Source organism: Ceratotherium simum, chromosome 15, assembly GCF_057802395.1.
Source record: "Ceratotherium simum simum isolate JZ-2026a chromosome 15, ASM5780239v1, whole genome shotgun sequence".
Lineage (NCBI taxonomy): Eukaryota > Metazoa > Chordata > Mammalia > Perissodactyla > Rhinocerotidae > Ceratotherium > Ceratotherium simum.
The window spans coordinates 49,567,969-49,588,990 of record NC_141914.1 but is presented as its reverse complement, the minus strand read 5'-3'; the positions used below and the strand labels follow the sequence as shown (position 1 = coordinate 49,588,990).

The 21,022-nt window shown below is 41.3% G+C and overlaps 1 protein-coding gene across 7 annotated transcripts in view; it reads right to left on the bottom strand.

Annotated features, from left to right (window-relative positions):
* PLD1 (phospholipase D1) overlaps nt 1-21,022 on the bottom strand; it is a 219,636-nt gene that overhangs the window by 162,316 nt on the left and 36,298 nt on the right. For 2 of the 7 annotated variants that reach the window (XM_087440028.1, XM_087440027.1), the window contains one exon: nt 5,010-5,134. The exons of 1 other annotated variant lie outside the window; for it this stretch is intronic. Coding sequence is in view for 1 of the 6 variants with exons in the window: in XM_087440031.1 (XP_087296157.1) it covers nt 3,561-3,590 (30 nt within the window). In the remaining 5 variants the exon portion in view is untranslated. Of the gene's footprint in view, nt 1-3,560; nt 3,776-5,009; nt 5,135-15,469; nt 15,722-21,022 lie in introns of those variants that run through there. 4 more of the 7 variants (XM_087440029.1, XM_087440032.1, XM_087440031.1 and 1 more) reach the window with 4 other exon arrangements.

The following is a 21,022-nucleotide window of genomic DNA, read 5'->3' as shown; positions in this document are numbered from 1 at the left end:
GCTTTCCACTAAGTCTCAGAAAGCCTTCAGGCCTGACGAAATACCCAGAGCTTTGATTATCAGCAGGAAATCACACTAGGCAGGAATAAAGAGGACACTCACACAGGCCAAATTAAAGCTAAACAACCAGAAGGTGCAAGTTCTTACCCTTAGTGATTTTATTATCTTAGCCTTAAAAAGTCTCAAAAGTTCCAAGATGAGCTTACGTAGTCAACAGACAGTTTTCAATGCTCTGGGCTTATTTTCTACGTGTACTGGTCACCACTGGTCTCGTTTACTGACCACGGGCAACCTCTATATCCTGCCATTCGTCATCAGGTTCTTGCCATTGGTCACCAGCAGAACGGGTGAGAAAGCACAGCACAAGCTCACCCCCCACCCAGTAGAAAAAGAACACAAAGGTTGACAGTGTTGACAGTCGGTTGGTTGACAGTGGGTCAACAGAAGCATCTTGAGTATGAAGAGCAGCACCGACATCAGTATTTACATGGTTGCTTCTCATTCATAACAAATATTGGATTATATTGCCCAAGAACGTCAACTTCTCATATCAATTTCCCACCACAGCACCTCTCTGCGGCACAATAGTGTTCCTGCTGCTTACTAGCTGCTACTACTTGGGACAAATTACATAACCTTCCTGGGACAGTTTCCTCAACTGCAAAATGGGGATAATAAAGACAATTGACCTTTTAGGCTTGTTGTGAGGATAAAATAAGAGGCTTAGTACAGGGACTGCCCTTAGGAAACGTTTTCTGAGTATTGGGTATTATTATTCCTCTTTCTACCACCTCTACTACTCCTGCCATGACTACTGTTACCATCACCCCCAGAAATGCCAGAAAGTCAAACTTAAATTGGGTTCTTCAGAAGGAAAGACGGGACTGGGGAGGTCCTTGGTCAGATCAGCTCAGCCTTTGCAATCCCTTTGGGAAGTTAGTATTTACTGTCATTACTGAAATAGTAAACTCCTGGGATGGGTGACATAGTCTACCCTGCTTTCTGTCCCCACCTTTTGATATGTAATCACAAGACCCATGCACGTCGGCACCTTCAGTGAGCAGGGTTAATGGCAGGAAGAACCGGGGGCGGGGGGCGGGGGGTAGGCCTGAAAAAGGCAGGGGTGGCACTGTTCACTGTAGCCATTACATGAATCTGCAAAGGCCAGAAACTGCAGATCAAGAGCTGACACCTCCCGAAACAGGCACCGTGAAGATCAAGACTATGAACGGGAACGAATGCTCTGGGGTGTGAATGGAACTGGTGGATAGGTGAAAAATTTTCAAGGTTCAGCAGTCAGAAAACCCACTTTTAATATCACAATTACTCCTAGTTATTCATTTCTTCCCTCAGAGTCCTTATCTTCTACTGCCATTTAATTTTCCCAATGTTTCCGGTGTGGGCCAATTCACGTTGAAATAGTTTGCCTAAGAATTTGTTTTCAACTTCAAAACTCAGATTCACTTTAAAAGAAAATAAGAATCACATGCTTCTAGATCATCAGCTAGGTTCATAAGCCATGTAAGATTTAAGAGACATCTAGATACTTGCAATATCAACAAGAAAGCATGTTGGATAAAAATTAATCAGCTCAAAGCTTAAAATTAGATGGTACGGAACAAGAAAAATGCCTGTCTCTACATGGTTTTAGCCAAAAGGCAGAGATGTAACAAAACTAGACCAGTCCAGCAAGATGAGAATCAGAATTGCAGTGCTACATGTTCCAAACCTAGAATCAGAAATAAGATTTATCCCAAATGACAGATTTTGAACACTACTATACAGTCTTTTTTTTTCTCCCCAGTTTTGGTGGAAACTTATTTTAATGAATATTCTTTGGGAAAACCCTAAAATCTGGTTTTTAGGGAGTTTCCCCTCTTATTCTATCCTTGGCCACATTGTTTATTTCAGTTTCTAATCAATGCTATTTTGTTTTATTATCATCTCTTGAAGAAGAGGCTGTGAAGCACTTGGGAACACCGAAACTAAGATCTACCAGACATAAATGAGCTTTATGTGGGCTTTTTAAGACTTTTATCCATGCCAATTAAACACAAACAAGTAATCAATGAGTAAAATGTCTTAACATTGTTCTTTAAAATCATTGGGCAGCTACAATCAGATTGACAAGTCTTCCTTTAAAATTTAAATTAACAGCATTTAGTAATTGATAATAGCACATATATGCAGTAATAGCGTAAATAAGCAAGTCATAGCCACCTTTGATTTTTCCTGGTAAGCTAAAATGGCCTAGTGGATCTGCTGTTAAAGGCGGGGGCGGTAATACAGCTGTACAATTGCGTCTGGGGGTATAAAGGGGTCAAGTTGGTAAGCCCGAATGGCAGGCAGCCATAACTTCACAACTTCAGCCTCAGCCCTAGAGATGGGAACTGGGATCCTTAAAGTTTAGCAAATCACCTCAAAGATTTTTTTTTAAGTACCTATTTCTGTCTCCCTTTTCCTTCCATTTTATTTTTTTAAACAGAGGAGAACATGAGAGAACAGACCCTTTCTGAAACACTGTATTTCCAAGTGGGAAAAAGAAGAGAATAAAATGGCAACGACATAAGCATATTAGCATATTTTAAAACACTCGTACATTCCCTTGAAGTGAAGCGTCCTTAAAGTAACATAAAAGCAAGAATATTTCATAAAGTGCTGCAAACATTAAAACATCATCAAATTGAACTACTATTCTTACGGAACAACTTCGTGCCGAATTGCTTTGGTGACAAATTAACAAAAGTAAAATTGCTCTCTAGATCTTTAAGTTGATGAAATTAAGGAAGATATTCTCTTGGTACTTAATTTTATTGACAATTTCATCTTATTACTATTAGCAATACTTTTATCTTTTATAAGCCACACTCCACTTTTACAGTCATATTTACTCCTAGAGTGATCTCAGATTTTGAGGAATCACTTGAGAATAAAAACAGTGACAACTAAGGAAGGGATTCAGTCCAGCTTGATCCACCTGTACATTCTGCCCACATAAACTGTTATGCAGGTATTTTATGAGGCATTCTAGAAAAATGCCAGACTTTTCGAAGAGAAAATGAAAATGATATTCTGGTTCATTGTAACTATAAGGAGTAGGCCCAAGGTAAAACCATGCATGAGACGAGCATGCACGAGTGTGTGAGCGACAACACTGCTAGCGGGGGCAACACACGGCTGCCTAATGTCCAAAACACCCAAAATCACCTGTGTATAAAATCAGACTTATGCCTAGAAGATTTAATGCGTGGACACAAAGAAAGTAATTCTAAAAAAGGAACTGAAAATGCTTACAAGCAAGTCCAAACCTGTAACTGCAAATCCAACACACATATGTTATTTCTTCTTGGCTTCCACTTGCGTTTAATATTGTCAAACAATGCATATATTATAAGAAGAATCATAACCCCCAAACCTCGGCAGGATCAACGAACTAGCATTATTTTCTAAAAGAACGCAGCAACAGCACAAATGCAATGCTAACTGTCACATCATTGCCCCTGAGCACAGAGAGAAAATGTGACACATGCAGCAGCAAGTTCAAAATGTTATTTACTAACCTGGCGCCCCTGTGAAAGTAGTCGCTCCATTTTGCTTTAAAGAAAGAATTCTCACAATGAAACTAGTCTCCAAAGCAGCTGATAGCCGAGAGGGAGAGGGGAAAAATCTGACCACCCTGAGAATCCACAGACACAGGGAAAGCAGTCTGTTCCCAACCCGGTTTTTGGCCGACTCCCTAAAGGCAATTTAAGTCACAGCCAAGCCCACAAAGCACTTTAGCCTATAAGCTGTGGTAATGAACTTGAAACCACTCCCCGTATGTTAAATAGACACTAGGCTGCTGTGAGAAATAAAACTCATGTACAGAATGAGCTAATGCTTCAGGCTTCACTTTTGTACTTGCTGCCCAAGAAAACTATAACACACAAACTTAAACAAACAGAACTCGTACTCCCCTTTCTCCCCTAGAAGAACTCTCACTCCCTTCTCTCCCCCAGACACTGTATTAAAGTGAATCATTCATTTTAAGAGGCATACAGTCTGCCCTCCATTGGGCCATAAAATGAGTTTTATATTGTTGTTGGAGTTGGGTGCCAGTGGTGGACATGTAGCACTGTGATTTCACATTGCGTAAGAGGGACACGTGAAGTTATTGTTTCTGAGAAGCAAAGTCCCATACTATCACTATTTTCCGATTTTTTGGCAGGGGGATAGCATTAAATAAGCCTCCCACTCACCACTAAAGTCTAAAAATTAATGAAGTTCACGGGGAAAATTTATCAAAGCACCTTCTAACTTCTGATTCTGACTTGGTGTCTGTAAATCTGAAAATCACTCATAATTCAGTTTCACCATCTACATTTAGGTTATATTTATAAGATAAATATTTTTTCTAGTTTTTTTATAGTTTAAAATGGAACTTAATATCATTCAATATGGTTTCAAAGTTAGAACTTTAAATTTATTTTTCATTCTAAAAAAATGTATTTGATAATTTCCTTAAGGCATTTTTATCTGAAAACAGTCAATAATGTTGCAGCATATTGCTTAAGAAAGAATAAGAATCCATGCTCTGCTACTCAACATAATGTGTTCACAGTATACACAACTTTCCCTTAGTTTTCAACTCCAAGAACAGTTTTAATTCTAATGGCTTGCCTCCATGATTTCTATTTTATTTAAATAAGACCTAATTAACATAATGGTCAAGGTTACCTCACTTTATTGTTTCTTCTAAACCATAAGATCAGACCAAATAGTCCAAGGAAAACTTGATTTACTTGTTGCCGAATAGATTTACGTGTATTTCTCGTAAAATTCAAGTTACTCAAAACCGATGAAAAATAAGCCATTAGCATATTAGCTCAACAAGATCAGGCATGAAAAACCTGGAGACTCCCTCAGGTCTACCACTCGCCCCGCCTGCCTCCCCCACCCACTCCCAGGTCAGGGCTCCACAGTTTCTCACGGGGTCACTTTAGAATGAGGGAGGCAAGCCAGTCACCTACCTCAGTGAGAAAACTAGCCTCAAGGCATGCGGCCCATGCCTTACAAAGGAGTCAGTGCGCCACCTGGTGGCAAAACCAAGAAAAGGCTGGAAACCTCAGGGGAAGTATTATGATGTACTTGGATGCTGGAAGAAAAACAAAAAGGAAGAGAAGGATCAGTTATAAGGGCACATTAATGTCACATACAATTTGTGGTAAGGATCCTGAAAAGTTTTTTTCCCACAAGAGCAAAATATTTCTAGAGGATATGAAAATACTTATGCAAAAATAAAGTAATTACATTCGAAACCATCTCTTTGATGTAGATCTGGTTTGCAAACTTATATGATGATTTGCATTCTCAGAGAAATCCTCTGATAAATAATATTGATCTCTCCTTTACCCAAAGAGCTGCAAGGAAAATTCCTGTGAGGTCAATGTCATCTTTGAAATGGAAGAAATACGGATAAATCCCCAATTCAACTATATAACTACCGGTGGGACGATGTCTCCATCATTCTGTTAAAAGGCTGTATCCCCAGGATTTTTCCTACCTTTCTGTTAAAAAGTATTTCCTTTTGTCTCATATAAATTATTTCTGCTAAAATCAACATCCCATATCAACCTCAATGGAGCTGAAGTTAAATATTGGGTTTCAAATTACACTACAGTCTAATAAAACTCCAGCAAAAATAAAAGTATAGTAGGATGTGACTTTTAAATCAGCCCAAGCCACACTACTGAAGCTAAAACTAAGAATACTAGCTAATATTTAAGCTCTCACTATAAGCTAGGCATAGTTCTGAAGTGCTTTACAAGCATCAACTCATTTAAATCTCACACCTCTATTATTACACTAGTTTTACAGATGAGCGAACTGAGGCACCTAAGGGGTATGTATGTTGCCAAGATCAAACAGCTCTGGTGGAGCTGGGATTAGAACCCAAGCCATTTGGCTCTGAAGTCAATGCTTCTGACCATGTACTTTAATAATTCTGTCCTCCAAGTGCACGCCACTTGTGAAACCCTGCCAGACTCTGGTCAAATGAAAGGGATGGGGAGATAGTTGCACAAGAACTGCTCTGTGAGCAGTCCCCATGGTGACACAGGCTGGGAAAGGCTTTTCAGCAAAGCAGCCACAGAACTGAGACCTGAAGGCGACATGGCAGGTAAGGGATCCCCAGGCAGAGGGCCCTCACTCGGCCTGCCAAGGCAAAGGGGGAAATGGGGAGAAGGCCATTGGAGGGACCAAGGAAGCTTGGTGAGGCCAGGGGACCAGCAGAAGAAAACACTGCGAGGGAGGCAGGAGTCTTCTGATGTCACATCATGGAGTCAAAGAGGCGTCACCAAGATTTTAAACCCGAAAGCAACTAGCTGTGTATGTTGGAAAGATAAATAAGGGGGAACCAAGCCTTGTAGGGTGCGTAGAAATTTAGAAGACATTCCAGGTGAAGGGAAGGGCAGACCAGTGCTTTAAAACGTACAACTTTACACTGTCACGAACATCATCAAGGAGGCTGGGGTGGTAATCCTGGCAGCAGCGGTGCTCACTAGTTCCCTTGCTCAAGCTAGGTTTGGGGCCAGAGCCATGCAGAGGTTGTTAGTGCCATCCTCAGAGCTGGGAACACAGGAGGAAGAGCAGGCTGGAGGAGGGGAGGTGGGATGGCCAAGCCAAGGAGGTGGCTTTTGGAGGCTGAGTGTGAGGTCCTGTGGGCCATCAAGGGTGGATGTGCAGCGGGCTGCAGGAGACACAGATCTGGCGCTCCAGTGCCCTGTTAGGACAGGAGGTACATATCTAGGAGTCATTGCACACACAGGCAAATTGCAGCTGGAGGGCAGCAGCAGGCGCAGTGAGTTTGCCCCTGAAGAGCACACAGCATAAGAGGAAAGAATGCAGTTCAAGGCAAGGGGTTTCTGAGCATCTCAGACAGAATTCAGGACATGGGTGAGCAAAAATTTCATTTTAATTTTTACTAACCTCTAACAAAAATTTACCATTTCCTTCAATCGCAAATGTAGGCAACAATCCACAGTAGAATTAGCCATACCTATGACTTGTCACAAGTAGAAATCAAAGACATCTTCATATCACGTAACAGTTGCAAATATCTCAAAGTATGATGTCCACTCACTGCTACTTCAGAATTACAGTAGTTATTAGACCTGCCACTAGCTCTTGGTATGTAATGCATTAATAAAGGACATGTATTACAATATTACATTTTTGGCGGTATATTGATAACTATATCAGTGTAATTGGTTTCCTTTGTAATCCTAAGCATTCTAATTTTATGCATTTAAATTTATGCATTTAGCTTTATGCATTAAACATTACTCTGAAAAGGGATTCATTAGCTTCACTAGGATGCCAAAGAGGTCTCGTGGCACACATACACAAACGTAAGGAACATCTGATTTAAGGGGAAAAGAAAAAAACCACAGGAAGATACTTAGAAAAAGCATTCAGAAAAGGGAGGACCTCGTATGAGATGATCCAGGATTCAAATGCAGGACTTCTGACTTATGTTCTTTCCTCCACCAACTCCACACCCTAAAATAATAAAAGTAGTAACCCCTTCATTTGTGTCAACAAAGCGCTTTCACATGTATCTGCTTGTTAGCTCATCACACAGACCCAGAGGAGGAAAAGGGAGGCAACCCCAACCTGCCTGAAACCTCAGAGAAGCCGCAGCCCAAGAAGACACGGCTCCCCGGGCCAGTCCCAGGGGTGGAATGTGGCATCTGCCACCGGACTCTACGGAGCCGTAGTCATGAGCATAGACGAGTGCAATGAAGAGCCCATCCCTGTTATCATATTCGCTAGAACCTGATCCGGGAGGAAGGCATAGGGAGTGCAGAGCCTAACGAGTGGGTCCTGCTGTTCTTCAGGCTTCCATCTGCAGGGAGCGCTAACGATTTGCTTGGATTCTTTGCTCAAAGCTGTCCTATTTAGTTCTGATTGGTGATCCAGGGTGAATGACAAGATTTACAATATTTCAACTGTTTAATTTTCCTTTGGCTATAACCAGAACAGAAGCTTGTACTTAAGCAACTAGTTTGAAATTAGATAGACACGCTGGAACAAGGCGCTCTCTGTTCTCGCCTCGCTGTGCCCACCAACTGGCGTTCATGATTTAATGTGTGACGCGTGTTGCCAGGGCTGTGTTAGTGACAATGTCGCTTATTGTCTTTTCCCTATTCTGCAACATCTGTTATGGCTCATATCTATATTTTATTTTATTTTGTTTTGTTTTATTTTGCTTCTCTTGTACTTACAGGGTCATTTTCATAATTATTACAAATTGCTCTGAAATCTAATCTAACCCTCCAAAGATAACAACATTTTGTAACTTAGTAATAACAAAAAAACTTAAGGTGTGCACACTGACACTCTTTTAGGTTACTTAAAATTTACTCAAAATTATATCATTAAAGCAAATTTTATCTCATGGTTGGCTAGATAACCTATCTTTTTCTTTGTTTATAAGCTTCTCAGTTCACAGATTACTTTGGCCCCCTCTCACGTAATGCATGCTTTCCTTTCACAATGATAACGAGAATGTGGCTTTATATGACTGACATGATGTGCTCTTCTGAAAAACAAGTTGAGTATTTCTTAATATGCAAGTTAATATGTAAATTATTATATTTATAGATTGGCCTTTAATTTCTAAGTTTCTCTATTCTTTTCTTTCTTTCTTATTTTAATAAGGAGCCATAGTGAAAATTGTCACTTGCCTTCTAGTCACAGCCACCTAAAAACTAGAGTGAGAATTCTTATGGGTAAAAAAGAAAGTTCAAAATTGGTTTCTGGGCCCCGGAACAGAAGGTGGGGCCCTCCTGCTGCTGCCTCGTGGTGGACGCGTGGACACATGCACTCGGCACGTCCATCCATCATGTGATCAGCAGAGGGTAACACCTGGCTGCCTGCACTGCAGCGGGAGAAGGGACTGAACTTGGCAGCAACAAGCCCGTGATATATTAGCTTCTTTCCTCACCACCCAGAAGCACTTCCTTCCTTGCTTGCCCAATCTAAGGAAGGAAGGGCTTCCTGTCGCCCTGGCAGTTCCTGCAGCCTGAAGCCACTTGCTTTGGTGCCTTCCCTGTTTTCTTTGCACTGCTCTCAAGTTGCTTCCTCAAAAGCCCTCTCCTTCCAGCCAAACTGGTTTATTCCATCTTCAAACCCCCTAGTCTGTCCTCCCCTTTGGGTGTGCGCCACTGCCTCACCTGCGATGCCCTTCCCCCTCATGGCCAGTAAAGGATTAAAACCCTCTCCAGCATTTCAAGGGGCAGCCCAAACCCACGTCCTCCACAAAGCCTTCTCAGACCACCCTGGTTTAAAAAAATCGCTTTTATTACTCACACCTAGAACAATCAGCAGCAGCAAATGTATTCCATGACTAATTATGCCTGATGACATGTCTATTGTTGTCTGGATGGGTTATTTAAATATTCTATGGCATTTCACTTTTCATGTACTTACATCTATTTCCTCCAACTAAGTTATCAACAACTGGGGGTCACAAGCTATACCTCTGAAATCGACCATTGTAAAAAGCATATAACAGACAACTTCTACCTTACACAGAATTCATGTCTATGTGGATTGATTATAAGAGAGCGAAATCATTTATATTATTTAATAGTAATTACAATAACAACAGCCAACACTATCGCCACAATATCTTATTATACCCAATACCTTATTTGACATTCCCATCTGCCCTAGGAGGTAGATACCATTATTTTTGCCATTTCTCAGATGAAGAAAACGGGGCCAGCAAGGTTGACTTGCCCACGGTCATTCAGTCAACATACATTTACTGAGCAGCTACTACTATGTGACAGGCATTGTTAACAGCACTAATGATTCAAAGCAGAAAGGCCCTATCCGTGGGCAGATTGTATTCTATTAGGTGAGACAGACTATCAACAAATGAAACAAACAAATACCAAAGCAGATAATGCTAAGTGCAGGGAAGAAAACCGAAGCAGAGTAAGGTACTGGAGAGGGATGGGGTGGGGGGCACACCCCTTAGATAGGGTGGTCAGAAAAGGCCTCTCTGGGGAGATGACACTTAAGCAGAGAGCTGAATGAAGGAATGTAACAAGCCATGTAATTTTCTGGGAAAAAGATTCCAGGCAAAAGAAAGAAATTTCAAAGGCCCTGAGGCCAAAACGAGCTTGAAGTGTTCAAGAAGAACCAAAAGGCCCACGTGCTCGGTATTGTGAAAAAAAAGAGCAGCAGAAGAGGATGAAGTCAGAGAGCAAGCAGGGAGGTCTGACCATGGAAGGCTTTGTACACCATTGCACAGGTTTTCTTCCCTAAACACAACAGAAAGGCCCTGAAAGGTTTTAATCAGGGGAGCGAAAGGCTGTGACATCTTAAAAGATTACTCCAGTTGTACAGCTAAAGAACAGACTGAGAGAAAGCAGATTACTTAGGAGAATACTGCAGTAAACCAGGTGGGAGATGATGGTGGCTTGGACAGGAGTGACAGCTAAGAAGTAGATAGATCTAAGACATATTTTGAAGATAGAGCCAAGAGGATTTTCTATGTGAGTTGTGATGTGGGGTGTAAAAGAAAAAGAGATGTCAAGGAAAACTCTAAGATTGGTGATGAGCAGTGGGGAGAAAGGTCCATTTCCTGAGCTGGGGAACACGGTGGGTGGTGGGGAGTAAGGAGGAACAGTATGTTTCAGGGGCAAATCGAGAGTTCCATTTTGGATGGGTTAAGTTTGAGATACCTTTTAGATACTCAAATGAGGATCAGTAGGAAGTTGGATATAAGTCTGGGGTTTGGATATATAAGTCTGGATTTAGGACTGAGATATAAAATTGGGAGTCAGATAGCTTTAAACATTGTAGTTGGCTTTATTTATTTATTTTTTTTAGTAACTTTTTTTTATTGTGGTAACATTGGTTTATAACATTGTATAAATTTCAGGTGTACATCATTATACTTCTATTTCTGCATAGATTACATCATGTTCACCACACATGTAGTTGGCTTTAAATAACATATTTACACCATGAGACTGACTGACAATGGATAAAGGACAGAAGCCTGAGGCTCAGGGCCCTCTAACATCTAAATTTCAGGAATAAGAGAAGGATCCAGCAAAGGAGGCCAAAAAAGAGCTGCCAGGGAGATGGAAGGAAAACCAAGAAAGCACGGTGAGGCAGGACCAGGTGAATAAGATGCTTCAAGGATAGAGTGACCAGTTACATCAAAGGCAGCTGAGAGATGAAGAAAGAGGAAGACTGAACTGACCATTGGATACCGCAACATGCAGGTCACTGCCGACCTAGACAAAAGTGGTTGAGGGGAATTTGGGGCACAAAAACCTAAATGGAGTGGGCTCAAATGAGAATGTGACTACTAGACATTGCTGAGAGAAATTAAAGACCTAAATAAGTGGATATACCATGTTTATAGATTAAAAGATGAAATCGTGTTAAGATATTGGTTCTCTACCAACTGATCTATAGATTCAATAATCCCAATCACTACCATCTCACTGGGCTTTTTTTGCAGAAATTGACAAGCTAATTCTAAAATGTGTGTAGAAATGCAAATAACCTAGAAGAGCCAAAGCAATCATAAGAAAATAAGACCAAAGCTGGAAGACTTACACTGCCTGACTTTAAGACTTTGACTAGTAAGTCTGCAGTAATCAAGACAGTCTGATACTGGCATGGGGTCAACAAAAAGATCAATGAGACAGAATAGACAGCTTAGAAACAGACCCACACATATGATCATTTGAATTTTCTCAAGTTGACAGAGAAATTCAATAGAGAAAGAAAAGGCTTTATAACAATTGATGCTAAAACAACTAAATATCTATATGGCAAAAGAATAAATAAATCTTGACCCCAACCTCACACCATACACAAAAATTAATTTGAGATAGATCATAAACCTAAATGTAAAAGCTAAAACTATAAAGCTTTCAGATATGACACAGAAAGCAATAAACATAAAAGGAAAAAAAATTAGACTTAGCCAAAGTTAAAAATTTCTGCTCATCAAAAAACACCGTTAAGAAAATAAATACATAAATCATAGCCTGGGAGAAAATATATGCAAATCATATATCTGACAAAGGACTGACAGCTAGGATATATCATGACTGCCTACAATTCAATAAAAAGAGCAAAGATTTGACCAGACACTTCACAGAGGAAGATAAACTAATAATAAGCACATGAAAAAGTGCTTGATGTTAATATTCATCAGAGAAATTTAAATAAAAAGCACAATGAGATATCACTATATACCCATTAGAATGGATAAACATTAAAAAGACTAACAAAACCAAATGCTGTCAAGGATGTAGAGCAACCAGAACTCTCATATACTGTTGGTCAGAGTGTAAGACAATACAACCATTTTAGAAAAAGTTCTAGCAGTTTCTTATAAAACTAAACATACACCGACCCTATGACCCAATAATTTCACTCCTAAGTATTTAGCCTAGAGAAGAGAAAAGATATACCCACAAAAAGACTTTCGTGTTTGCTCATGGCAAGTTTATTCATAATAGCCCCAAACTAGGAAGAGCCTAGGTATCCACCAATGGGAATGAATAAACTGTTGTGTAGTGAAACACTGGAATAATACTTAGCAATAGAAAGGCATGAATTACTAACACACACAATATGGATGAATCTCAAAAACACTACGCTGAGTCAAAGAACTTACACAAAAGAGTACATACTGTGTGATTCAATTTTGATAATCTTCTAGAATAGGCAAAAATAATATATGGTGAGGAAAAATCAAAACAGTGGTTGCCTCTGGCAGATGGGAGAGCGGGCTGTGGGTTGCTTGGGAAGGAGCATGAGGGAACTTGCAGTGGCGATCGTCACGGTCCATACCTTAAGCAATCAACCCTTAGTAAGGGTTGGATTGCAGAGGTGGTATATGCTTTTGTCAGAACTCGGAATGATTCACTTAAGACTCATGCATTTCAGTGTATATAAACGTTACTTCAAAAGAGAACAGAAGCATAAACAAATACTGAACTCTAATTAATAATAGGCACACTGAAGTGTTTAGGAGAGAGTGTACTGATGCTTGTTAATGTAGTTTAAAATGTATCCAAAACGTAAAACGGGTTGATGAAAGGATAGAAGGATGGATAGATGGTAAGATATGTGTTAAAGCAAATAGAACATTAATTGTAGAGTCTAGGTTGTGGTTATATGGGTGTTCACTTTAAAGTTCTTTCAACTTTTCTGTATGTTTGAAAATGTTCATAATAAAATGTTGGGTAGCGGGGGGAGGAGAGTATAAGGTAAGGAATTGGAAACAGTGAGAACAGACAACTTATTCAAAGAGTTTTGCTTTAAAGAGGAACAGATAGGTGGAGCAAAGCTGGTGGGAGACAAAGGATTAAGGCAGGAATTTGTAAAGAACGGAGATATAGAACGTTTGAATAATAAGAATGATCCAGTAAAAAGAGGAACTTTGGTGAAGCTGGTGAGAGGATACTGTAGAAGCAGAGCTCTGAACAGGCAAGAGCAGAGGATCTGGTGGGTTGGGGGTGAGGTGGACCTCACCCGAAATGAGCACACACAGTTCATCCACGGCAAAGAGTGGGGTTGGGAGGACAGAATTATGGGTGAATGCAGGAGGATTTGGTAGTGGGGAGATGAGGTGCTTCTCTTCTGACTGCTTCTAGTTTCCTAGTGAAATAAGCAGCAAGATCATTAGCTGAGGGAGAGACCGGAGGGGACGCTGGAGGTTTGAACAAAGAGGCAAAGGTATGAAATAGTCACGTGGGAGAGTGAGAGAATGAATTTACTAGGGAATGTGGTAGGGTTGCCAGAAAGTGTTGAGTGTCAGTGGAGGGGGTGGAGTGACCAATTTAATGTCATCAGAGCTCTGTGTGTGTGTGTGTGTGTGTGTGTGTGTGTGTGTGTGTGTGTTCCGGGTATGCTCAGCTGTTTGGAGGAAAGTGCAGAGTTATGCCTGTATAACCTTGATTTTAACCAGGGTTGGGTTTTGGAGGAGACTAAGATAGAGGGAGGAGAGAGAGGCGACACGGCAATGGACGACAGAATATAAGGCGAGTACAGAGGGAACGTTAAAATGCACAGGTCATTGATGGAAAGCAAAAAGGTAGCAGAGTCAAAGGACTGGAGTAAAATCGTTGATCTGGGGATAGCAGAAGTGGGGGATGGTGGAGCTGGGATTGGAACCCAGTTGTCTGTCTCCTAAGGCCACCCTCCTAACTGTACACTCTCCAGCATTTCCAGCACTTCTGGCCTCTATAACTCTCTGTGTTTGGATAATCTACCAATTTGGTCTTTCTAAGACTCAAGGGCATTATTTGCCCTAATGTCCTGAAAAATAAGTTTTATAGAAGTGTTCTTTATTTTCATGGAATGGGAAATATAAGACATGAAGAGTTGGTGTGATTTTTCATCACGACAAATTGGCTATGAGAGAAAAATTTATTCTCTTGTCTCTGACCACATCCCTTTTTGTCTTCTATTTCCCACTCCTAAAGAAAACGTTGCTACTCGGAACAGAACAAATACCACATTAGGAGGATCTGAAGAAGCTAGACTCAATGCAATTATTTCAAGAGAATTTCTTTTAAAAACATTTAAGCATAAAAATTACACTAAAAACATTTAATTTAAGCCTTGTCACTTCACTCTCAAAAAAAAAAAAGCTAGCATTCTTCCAGGCATTCAGAATTTTAGAAAGACTGCTATATGGGTATTTGAGAAACCGTTTTAGGGCACCACATTCTCACCGGCATTGAAGTCCTACAGGAAGAAGTCCAGATTCCCTAGCCTGACCTTCTGCTGTTGAAGTCCAGTACTCGACCCCTCCCCTGCACACACATCATGTCCCAGGCATGTGGATCCGCCCTTCCTCCTACAAGACCCCTCCTGCCTCATCTCTGACCTTTTGCTCTTGCTGTTCCCTCCATCTGGGCCATCCCTCCCACCTGCCCAGTCTCTGCCCACGCACATCTTATCATCCTTCAGGCTCCAGCTCAATCACAGACTCCAAGCCAAAGACTGACCACACTCCTCTGGAACTGCCAAAGCTCTGCATTCTCACCTCTTAAGATGTCTATTGAGTTGTGTCCAGTATCATAGCTATTGGGTACCTATAGCATCTCCCCCCTTAGAGAGAATCACCTAATATTTCAATCCGGAACTCTCCATGATTTACCTTTGTATTGGACTCAGAATGCCTCACACAGTGCCTGGCATAATAGTTAATCAGTAGACAGCTGTTGACATACATATTTTAGAGGGACTCATAAGGAAAAGTTGAACACAATGGTAGGCGTGCCTATTCTAAGCTCAGCATTCTGTGTCTAATACTACAATAACTTACGTAAAGATCCAGACTTTATTATCGTGACGTATTGCCAAATTATCCTTCATAAAGTTTACCCCAATTTAAATGCTCATCATGAGATTCTAGCAATTCATGCATATGCCTTACCTGTATAACAGCATTGTCCAGTAGAAATTACAGTGTGAGTCATAAACAAGAGCCACATGTGTAATTTAAAATCTCCTAGTCCAGCCCCGTGGCGTGGCGGTTGGGCGTGCGCGCTCCGCTGCTGGCGGCCGGGGTTCGGATCCTGGGCGTGCACCGACGCACTGCTTGTCGGGCCATGCTGTGGCAGTGTCCCATGTAAAGTGGAAGAGGATAGGCACAGATGTTAGCCCAGAGCCAGTCTTCCTCAGCAAACAGAAAAAAAAAAAAAAAAAAAACAGGAGGCTTGGCATGGATGTTAGCTCAGGGCTGATCTTCCTCACACACAAAAAAAAATCTTCTTAAAAGATTCTTTTTACTTAAAAAGTAAAAAGAAACAAGTGAAAATAATTTAATGACATTTTGTTTAATCTAATTTAGCCAAATACTATGTAATTTCAACATGTGATCCATATAAAAATTATTAATCAGAGAGTTTACATTTCTTTTGTACTCAGTCTTAGAAATCCAGGGTGTATTTTCACTTAGAGCACATTTCAGCTTGGACTGGTCACATTTAACAGTGTTCCATAGCCACGTGTGTCCATAACAGACTGGACAGCACAGGTCTAGAACGTCCTTAAGGGCAGAGGCTGCTTCTTTCAGCCCTACACTCTCCGCAGTGATTACCCATTCAGTGAGATTACATGCCACAAGCACGTGCTAGCTGCATAGGAAGCGTTCAGCAACCATTGCCTCCCTTTCCTCTACATCCAACAGACCCTCAACAAATGCTTCCAGGATTAAACTCCCACGGAAGAAATGGTGCTTTAGAATCAAGAGCATCAGACTCCCTTCATTCTGCTTTGTACTCTCCAAAGAGCCTTGTGACTATAACGTGGTTTCACAGCTTATTTTCCTAACAGAAGAATATTTTAGCCACCAATAAACTATCCAGACTACTTGGAAACAATAATTTCTCATAATAAATAAAATAGTATCCTGGTTCTCATCAGTTCCCAGTGAGTTTGATTTCTAGCAAACGCATAGGGTTCATTCATCCCTGGCTGAATTCATGAAAGTGGATTTCTAAAGCTACAAAGCTGAAGAAAAGATTCAAGAAGCTAGAATCAAGGAGCAGCCACTACTGAGCCCATCTGGAAATGGCTGGTCAGACCAGTCCTCTATCCCAGAGTCCTGTCTGTCCAGATCCTCCATCCCACCATCCTGTCTGCCCAGACCCTCCAGCCCAGGGTCTCGTCTGACCAGATCCTTCATCACACTGTCTTGTCTGCCCAGATCCTCCATCTCAGGGTTTTGTCTGCCCAGATCCTTCATCATAGAATCCTGTCTTCCAGAGTTAGGGGTTAATAAAGCAACTGAGTAAACTAAGCAGTTACTTGAGCCTCCAATTCTCAAGGAACTAGAATAGGATAAAGAATTAAGAACTCTAAAAATATTTAACATAATTGAATATTATTTGAGAATTCAAAAGGCATTTCAGAATCTCCTATGCCTCAAAGCAACATTATAATCATAAATTTACACTGGATGGTACCATAAAAATTGTAATTTGAGCATTCACGTTGTTCAAGCTTCTGTGTTGTTTGATTAAATACTCAAAATGCAAATGAACAAGTCTACTATATGTATTATATATATAATATATATATATATAACACAATATCTCAGCCTGACAAAATTTCAACGAGAATAAGTAACATGGGAATTTCTTGACCAATTCTCATCTCTCATGTAAACGTTCTAGCCAAGCAACTACATCTTACAATACATGCAATGCCATGTAGTTATGTCTCATGCTAACTCCTTTTATTAAAAGGTCATCATCACTTTAAAACTTCCAGCCTCTGTCCACCCATTCTTTGTTAGTTCCTTGTACATTCATTCAATTCATCCATCTAGCTATTCATTAAACAAATATTTATTGAGTGCAAGTCTCTAGCAGAGTGCTAAGCACCCAGCACACAACAGAGAATGAGAAAATGTGGTCTGGGCCCTGGGGAAGCTTACAGTTGAATTCTCTTGCCATTCACTGTTCATTCTGCTTTTCCACTGCTAGCCTCTCTCTGAGATTCCCAAGGCTGCGTGCCTGTGCAGAAGTCCCCAGGAACAAACAGGAACCTGGTCGGGGTTTTACTGACTCTGTACAGTAAAACAGGCTGTCTGGTGAATTTCCTTCCTTAGGATATGGTCATCTGGGATCAACACAGACCTACTTTCCGGATTGGTTATGTTGAAATGGTCTATCTGCACTGAGTGTTCTTCCCTGTTTTTCTTCAGATCAAATTACTTTCCCTTGGCAATTCCTTTAGTTTTTTCATTAAATACCTGGGTGCCCCCAAGTGGCTGATGCTTCTCTCACATTGCAAGAGCTGGCTGTACAAAATGCAGCACCCAAGAAAAACCTCCCAAGCATAATATTAACCTAAGAGAAAATGTGATGGATTTATGAACCAGAAAAGGAGTCTAAAGTATATTTGCATATAACTCATTTAGATGTCAACATGCCCAGAAAATAAAATGAAGGACAGGTTTTCTCTTTTTAATGTTCATGGTATGGTGTTCATGTTCATGGTGTTTAATGTTCATAGTGTGGTGTGTATGTGGGGGGACAGGTATAAACAAGGCAGGTTGATGCAAGTTAAGGGCAGATGCCTCCTATGAAGCAGCAAGTACATTGTGCCTCAATCCTCATTTGTGAAAAGGGAATATTTTTCTCTGATAATCTAATGAAATCCAGATAATACGAGAATTAACTTGGTTTAAAAAAAGAAAGGAAAAAATTTTTTAAGAAACCTATTACGATTGTCAGCCTCAAGAACAAACTGAATCTTTGTGTTCGTGAGCGCACCTGCCTCTTCTCTTTGTATGGACTGAAAGGAGGATATGTGGACCTGTAAACTGATGAAATGGGTGACAGAGAGAAACAGGATGATCAGTTTACCAACTGCTGAGAAACAGGCCCGGTTCACAAGCTCACACCACCAGGGAGGTGGTAGGGATGAATTTTTCCTTAATGTATAGGCTTCCTGGATTACTCATACAACTGAATTCATTCAGTTAGCACATCAATAAACCAAACAGCTTGCCTCTGGTTTTCTAACAGCATGTCTCTCATTAGCTTCTCAAATAAAAAACAGACAAAAACAATATAGCAGCAAATAAAACAAAATAGCAAGCTTTTATTACACATTCTTTGAATTGCTCTAAAAACTTTTTGTCTCCTGAACACTGACCCAGAAAAGTACTGTCAAGATGATGACAAGACTCAGGTCAGTCCTACACAAAAGAGCTTTGACACATATGCTCATCTGAGGTTCTCCACGTTTATAAAAACACCTCACTGCTGAAGACAGCTTAAGAAGACAAAGACAGCACTTATTAGAGTTCTGTTTATACACTTCTATTGCCAAGTCCAATGATCTGTTTGTGCTTAAATTCTCTGCTGCCATTACAGGGGTTGGTCTGCATCTATTAATGAGATCGCTTATTTGAATTTTCTTCCTTAATTCCAATGTCTACTGAACACCTACTCTCTGCTGTGCACTCTGCTAGGCACTGAGGATTCAAGGATGAATAAGACAGACGGTGTCCTCAAAAAACTGGCAAACTCAAGGAAGGGCAGCCTATGTGGCCCCACATAAAAGTATACTGTGCACTAAAGGAGCTGTGCAGAAAAGTACTGCACAAACAGGGAGCGGGGCAGAAGTGATGTAGCATGCAGGGAGAACGGGTGGTCAGGGAGAACTCCAGGGAGGTATAGGGTGTTTCCACGTGTGAGTGGACAAGGGAAGAAGGGCGTCCTATTCAAAGAGCCCCAAAGCAGGAGAGCACACGGCATGCTCTGGCACCGGGAATCCCCGCAGAGAAAAGAGAGAGGGAGGGAGAGAAGGAGAGAGGATGTGTGTATGTACATTGCGGAGACTGGAAATGAGGCTGAAAACCATATGACTGCCACATTGAGAAGGGTCTTGCTATGGTCTGAATGTTTGTGTCCCCCCAAAATTCACATGTTGAAATCCTAACCCCCAAAGATGATGGTATTAAGGGGACATTTGGGAGGGGCTTAAGTCATGAGGGTAGAGCCCTCATGACTGGGATTAGTGACTTATAACAGACCCCAGACAGCTCCCTAGCCCTCTTCAACCTTGTGAGGACAGAGAGAGAAGGCACCGGCTATAAACCAGGAAGAAGGCTCTCACCAGAAGGTGACCATGCTGGCATCTTGACCTTGGACTTCCCAGCCTCCAGAACTGTGAGCAAAGAATTTCTGTTGTGTATAAACTACCCAGTCAGTGGTATTTTGTTATAGCAGCCTGAACAGACTGAGACAGGTCTCGAATGCCATGCTAAGGAGTTTTAGATCCAATCTTTGATGATGGGAAGCATAGAAGGATTTAAACTGTAGAATAACATAATCCAATCTGTATTTTAGAAAGCTCACTCTGTAAAGCTGAGGGCAGAGAATCAGCATTATTCCAATTTTCCAGGAGCTAAGAGCCCACTTGGGCAGCGGCCACAGTGAGAATGGAAAGCAGGCTTTGAGGAAGAATTTAGTAACCAGCTGAGTTAGGAGGCAGGGAGGCAGGAGGGTCAAAGATGACCACATTTCTTAATTAAACAAGGAGGTGTGGGCAACGCCATTGCCAGAGGAGTGCAAAGCCACAGTGGGGGGGGGGGTGAGGGCAGGGTGTCATGACACCAACTTCAAGAGGATGGGGGCGGTAACTCAGCAGGCTCCAGCAGTGGACTAGCTGAACACTGTGACAACACCATCAGGTTAGGCAATTCAGGGTCATGGGTGATCTTCCTAGGGCAGTTTCAGGGGACTGGGGGAGAGGAGGAGGAGAGCACTGACATACATTAGGAGGCCACAGCTCCTGGAGCCTCTTTCAAACAGGCTGGCAGCAAAGGGAAGGAAAGCAAGAGATAAGCAAGAGAAGGTCTCCACATATGGCGGAGACGGGCATTCCGTAAGTTGAAGAGAAAGATTTAACAGTGATTAAACGGTTTCATATCTGAGAGTGGGAGGGTCCCACAGGAAATCCCAATAGAAGAAAGAAAAACACACATAGAACCTCCAAGCAGTTTGAAACAGATAAGAAGAGGCAAGGGGGCAGGAAATGTTTGGAGTCTAAGGGGATTCGAGGGAGTTCATTCCTGTGGCCTGTTTTCTTGGAGAAGAAAGAAGCGAATTCAGTTATTGAGAAGGATGGGTGGATGTTTATTTGCAGCCTACTGTGTGCCAGGCATTGTTCCAGGCTCTGTGAATATAAAAGAAAACAGACAAATCTCCTGCTCATATGAAGCTTACATTCTAAGTGGGGCCCTAACTGAGGTTGGAAAGCATCCATTTTAAATTGGGCCAATTAGCACAGTCGAAGCTGTTCTCAGCTTCATACTGAGGTCTAGGAACAGAAAAGGTAAGACGGACTCAAACTGCAGTCCGTCGTTTTGCAGTGAGAAACCAGCCTCACTCAATTATCATGCACAAATAAATATACACCAAAGGTCTGGAGTATTTATTAAGAATCTTAATTTCTGCTTGCATAAGGA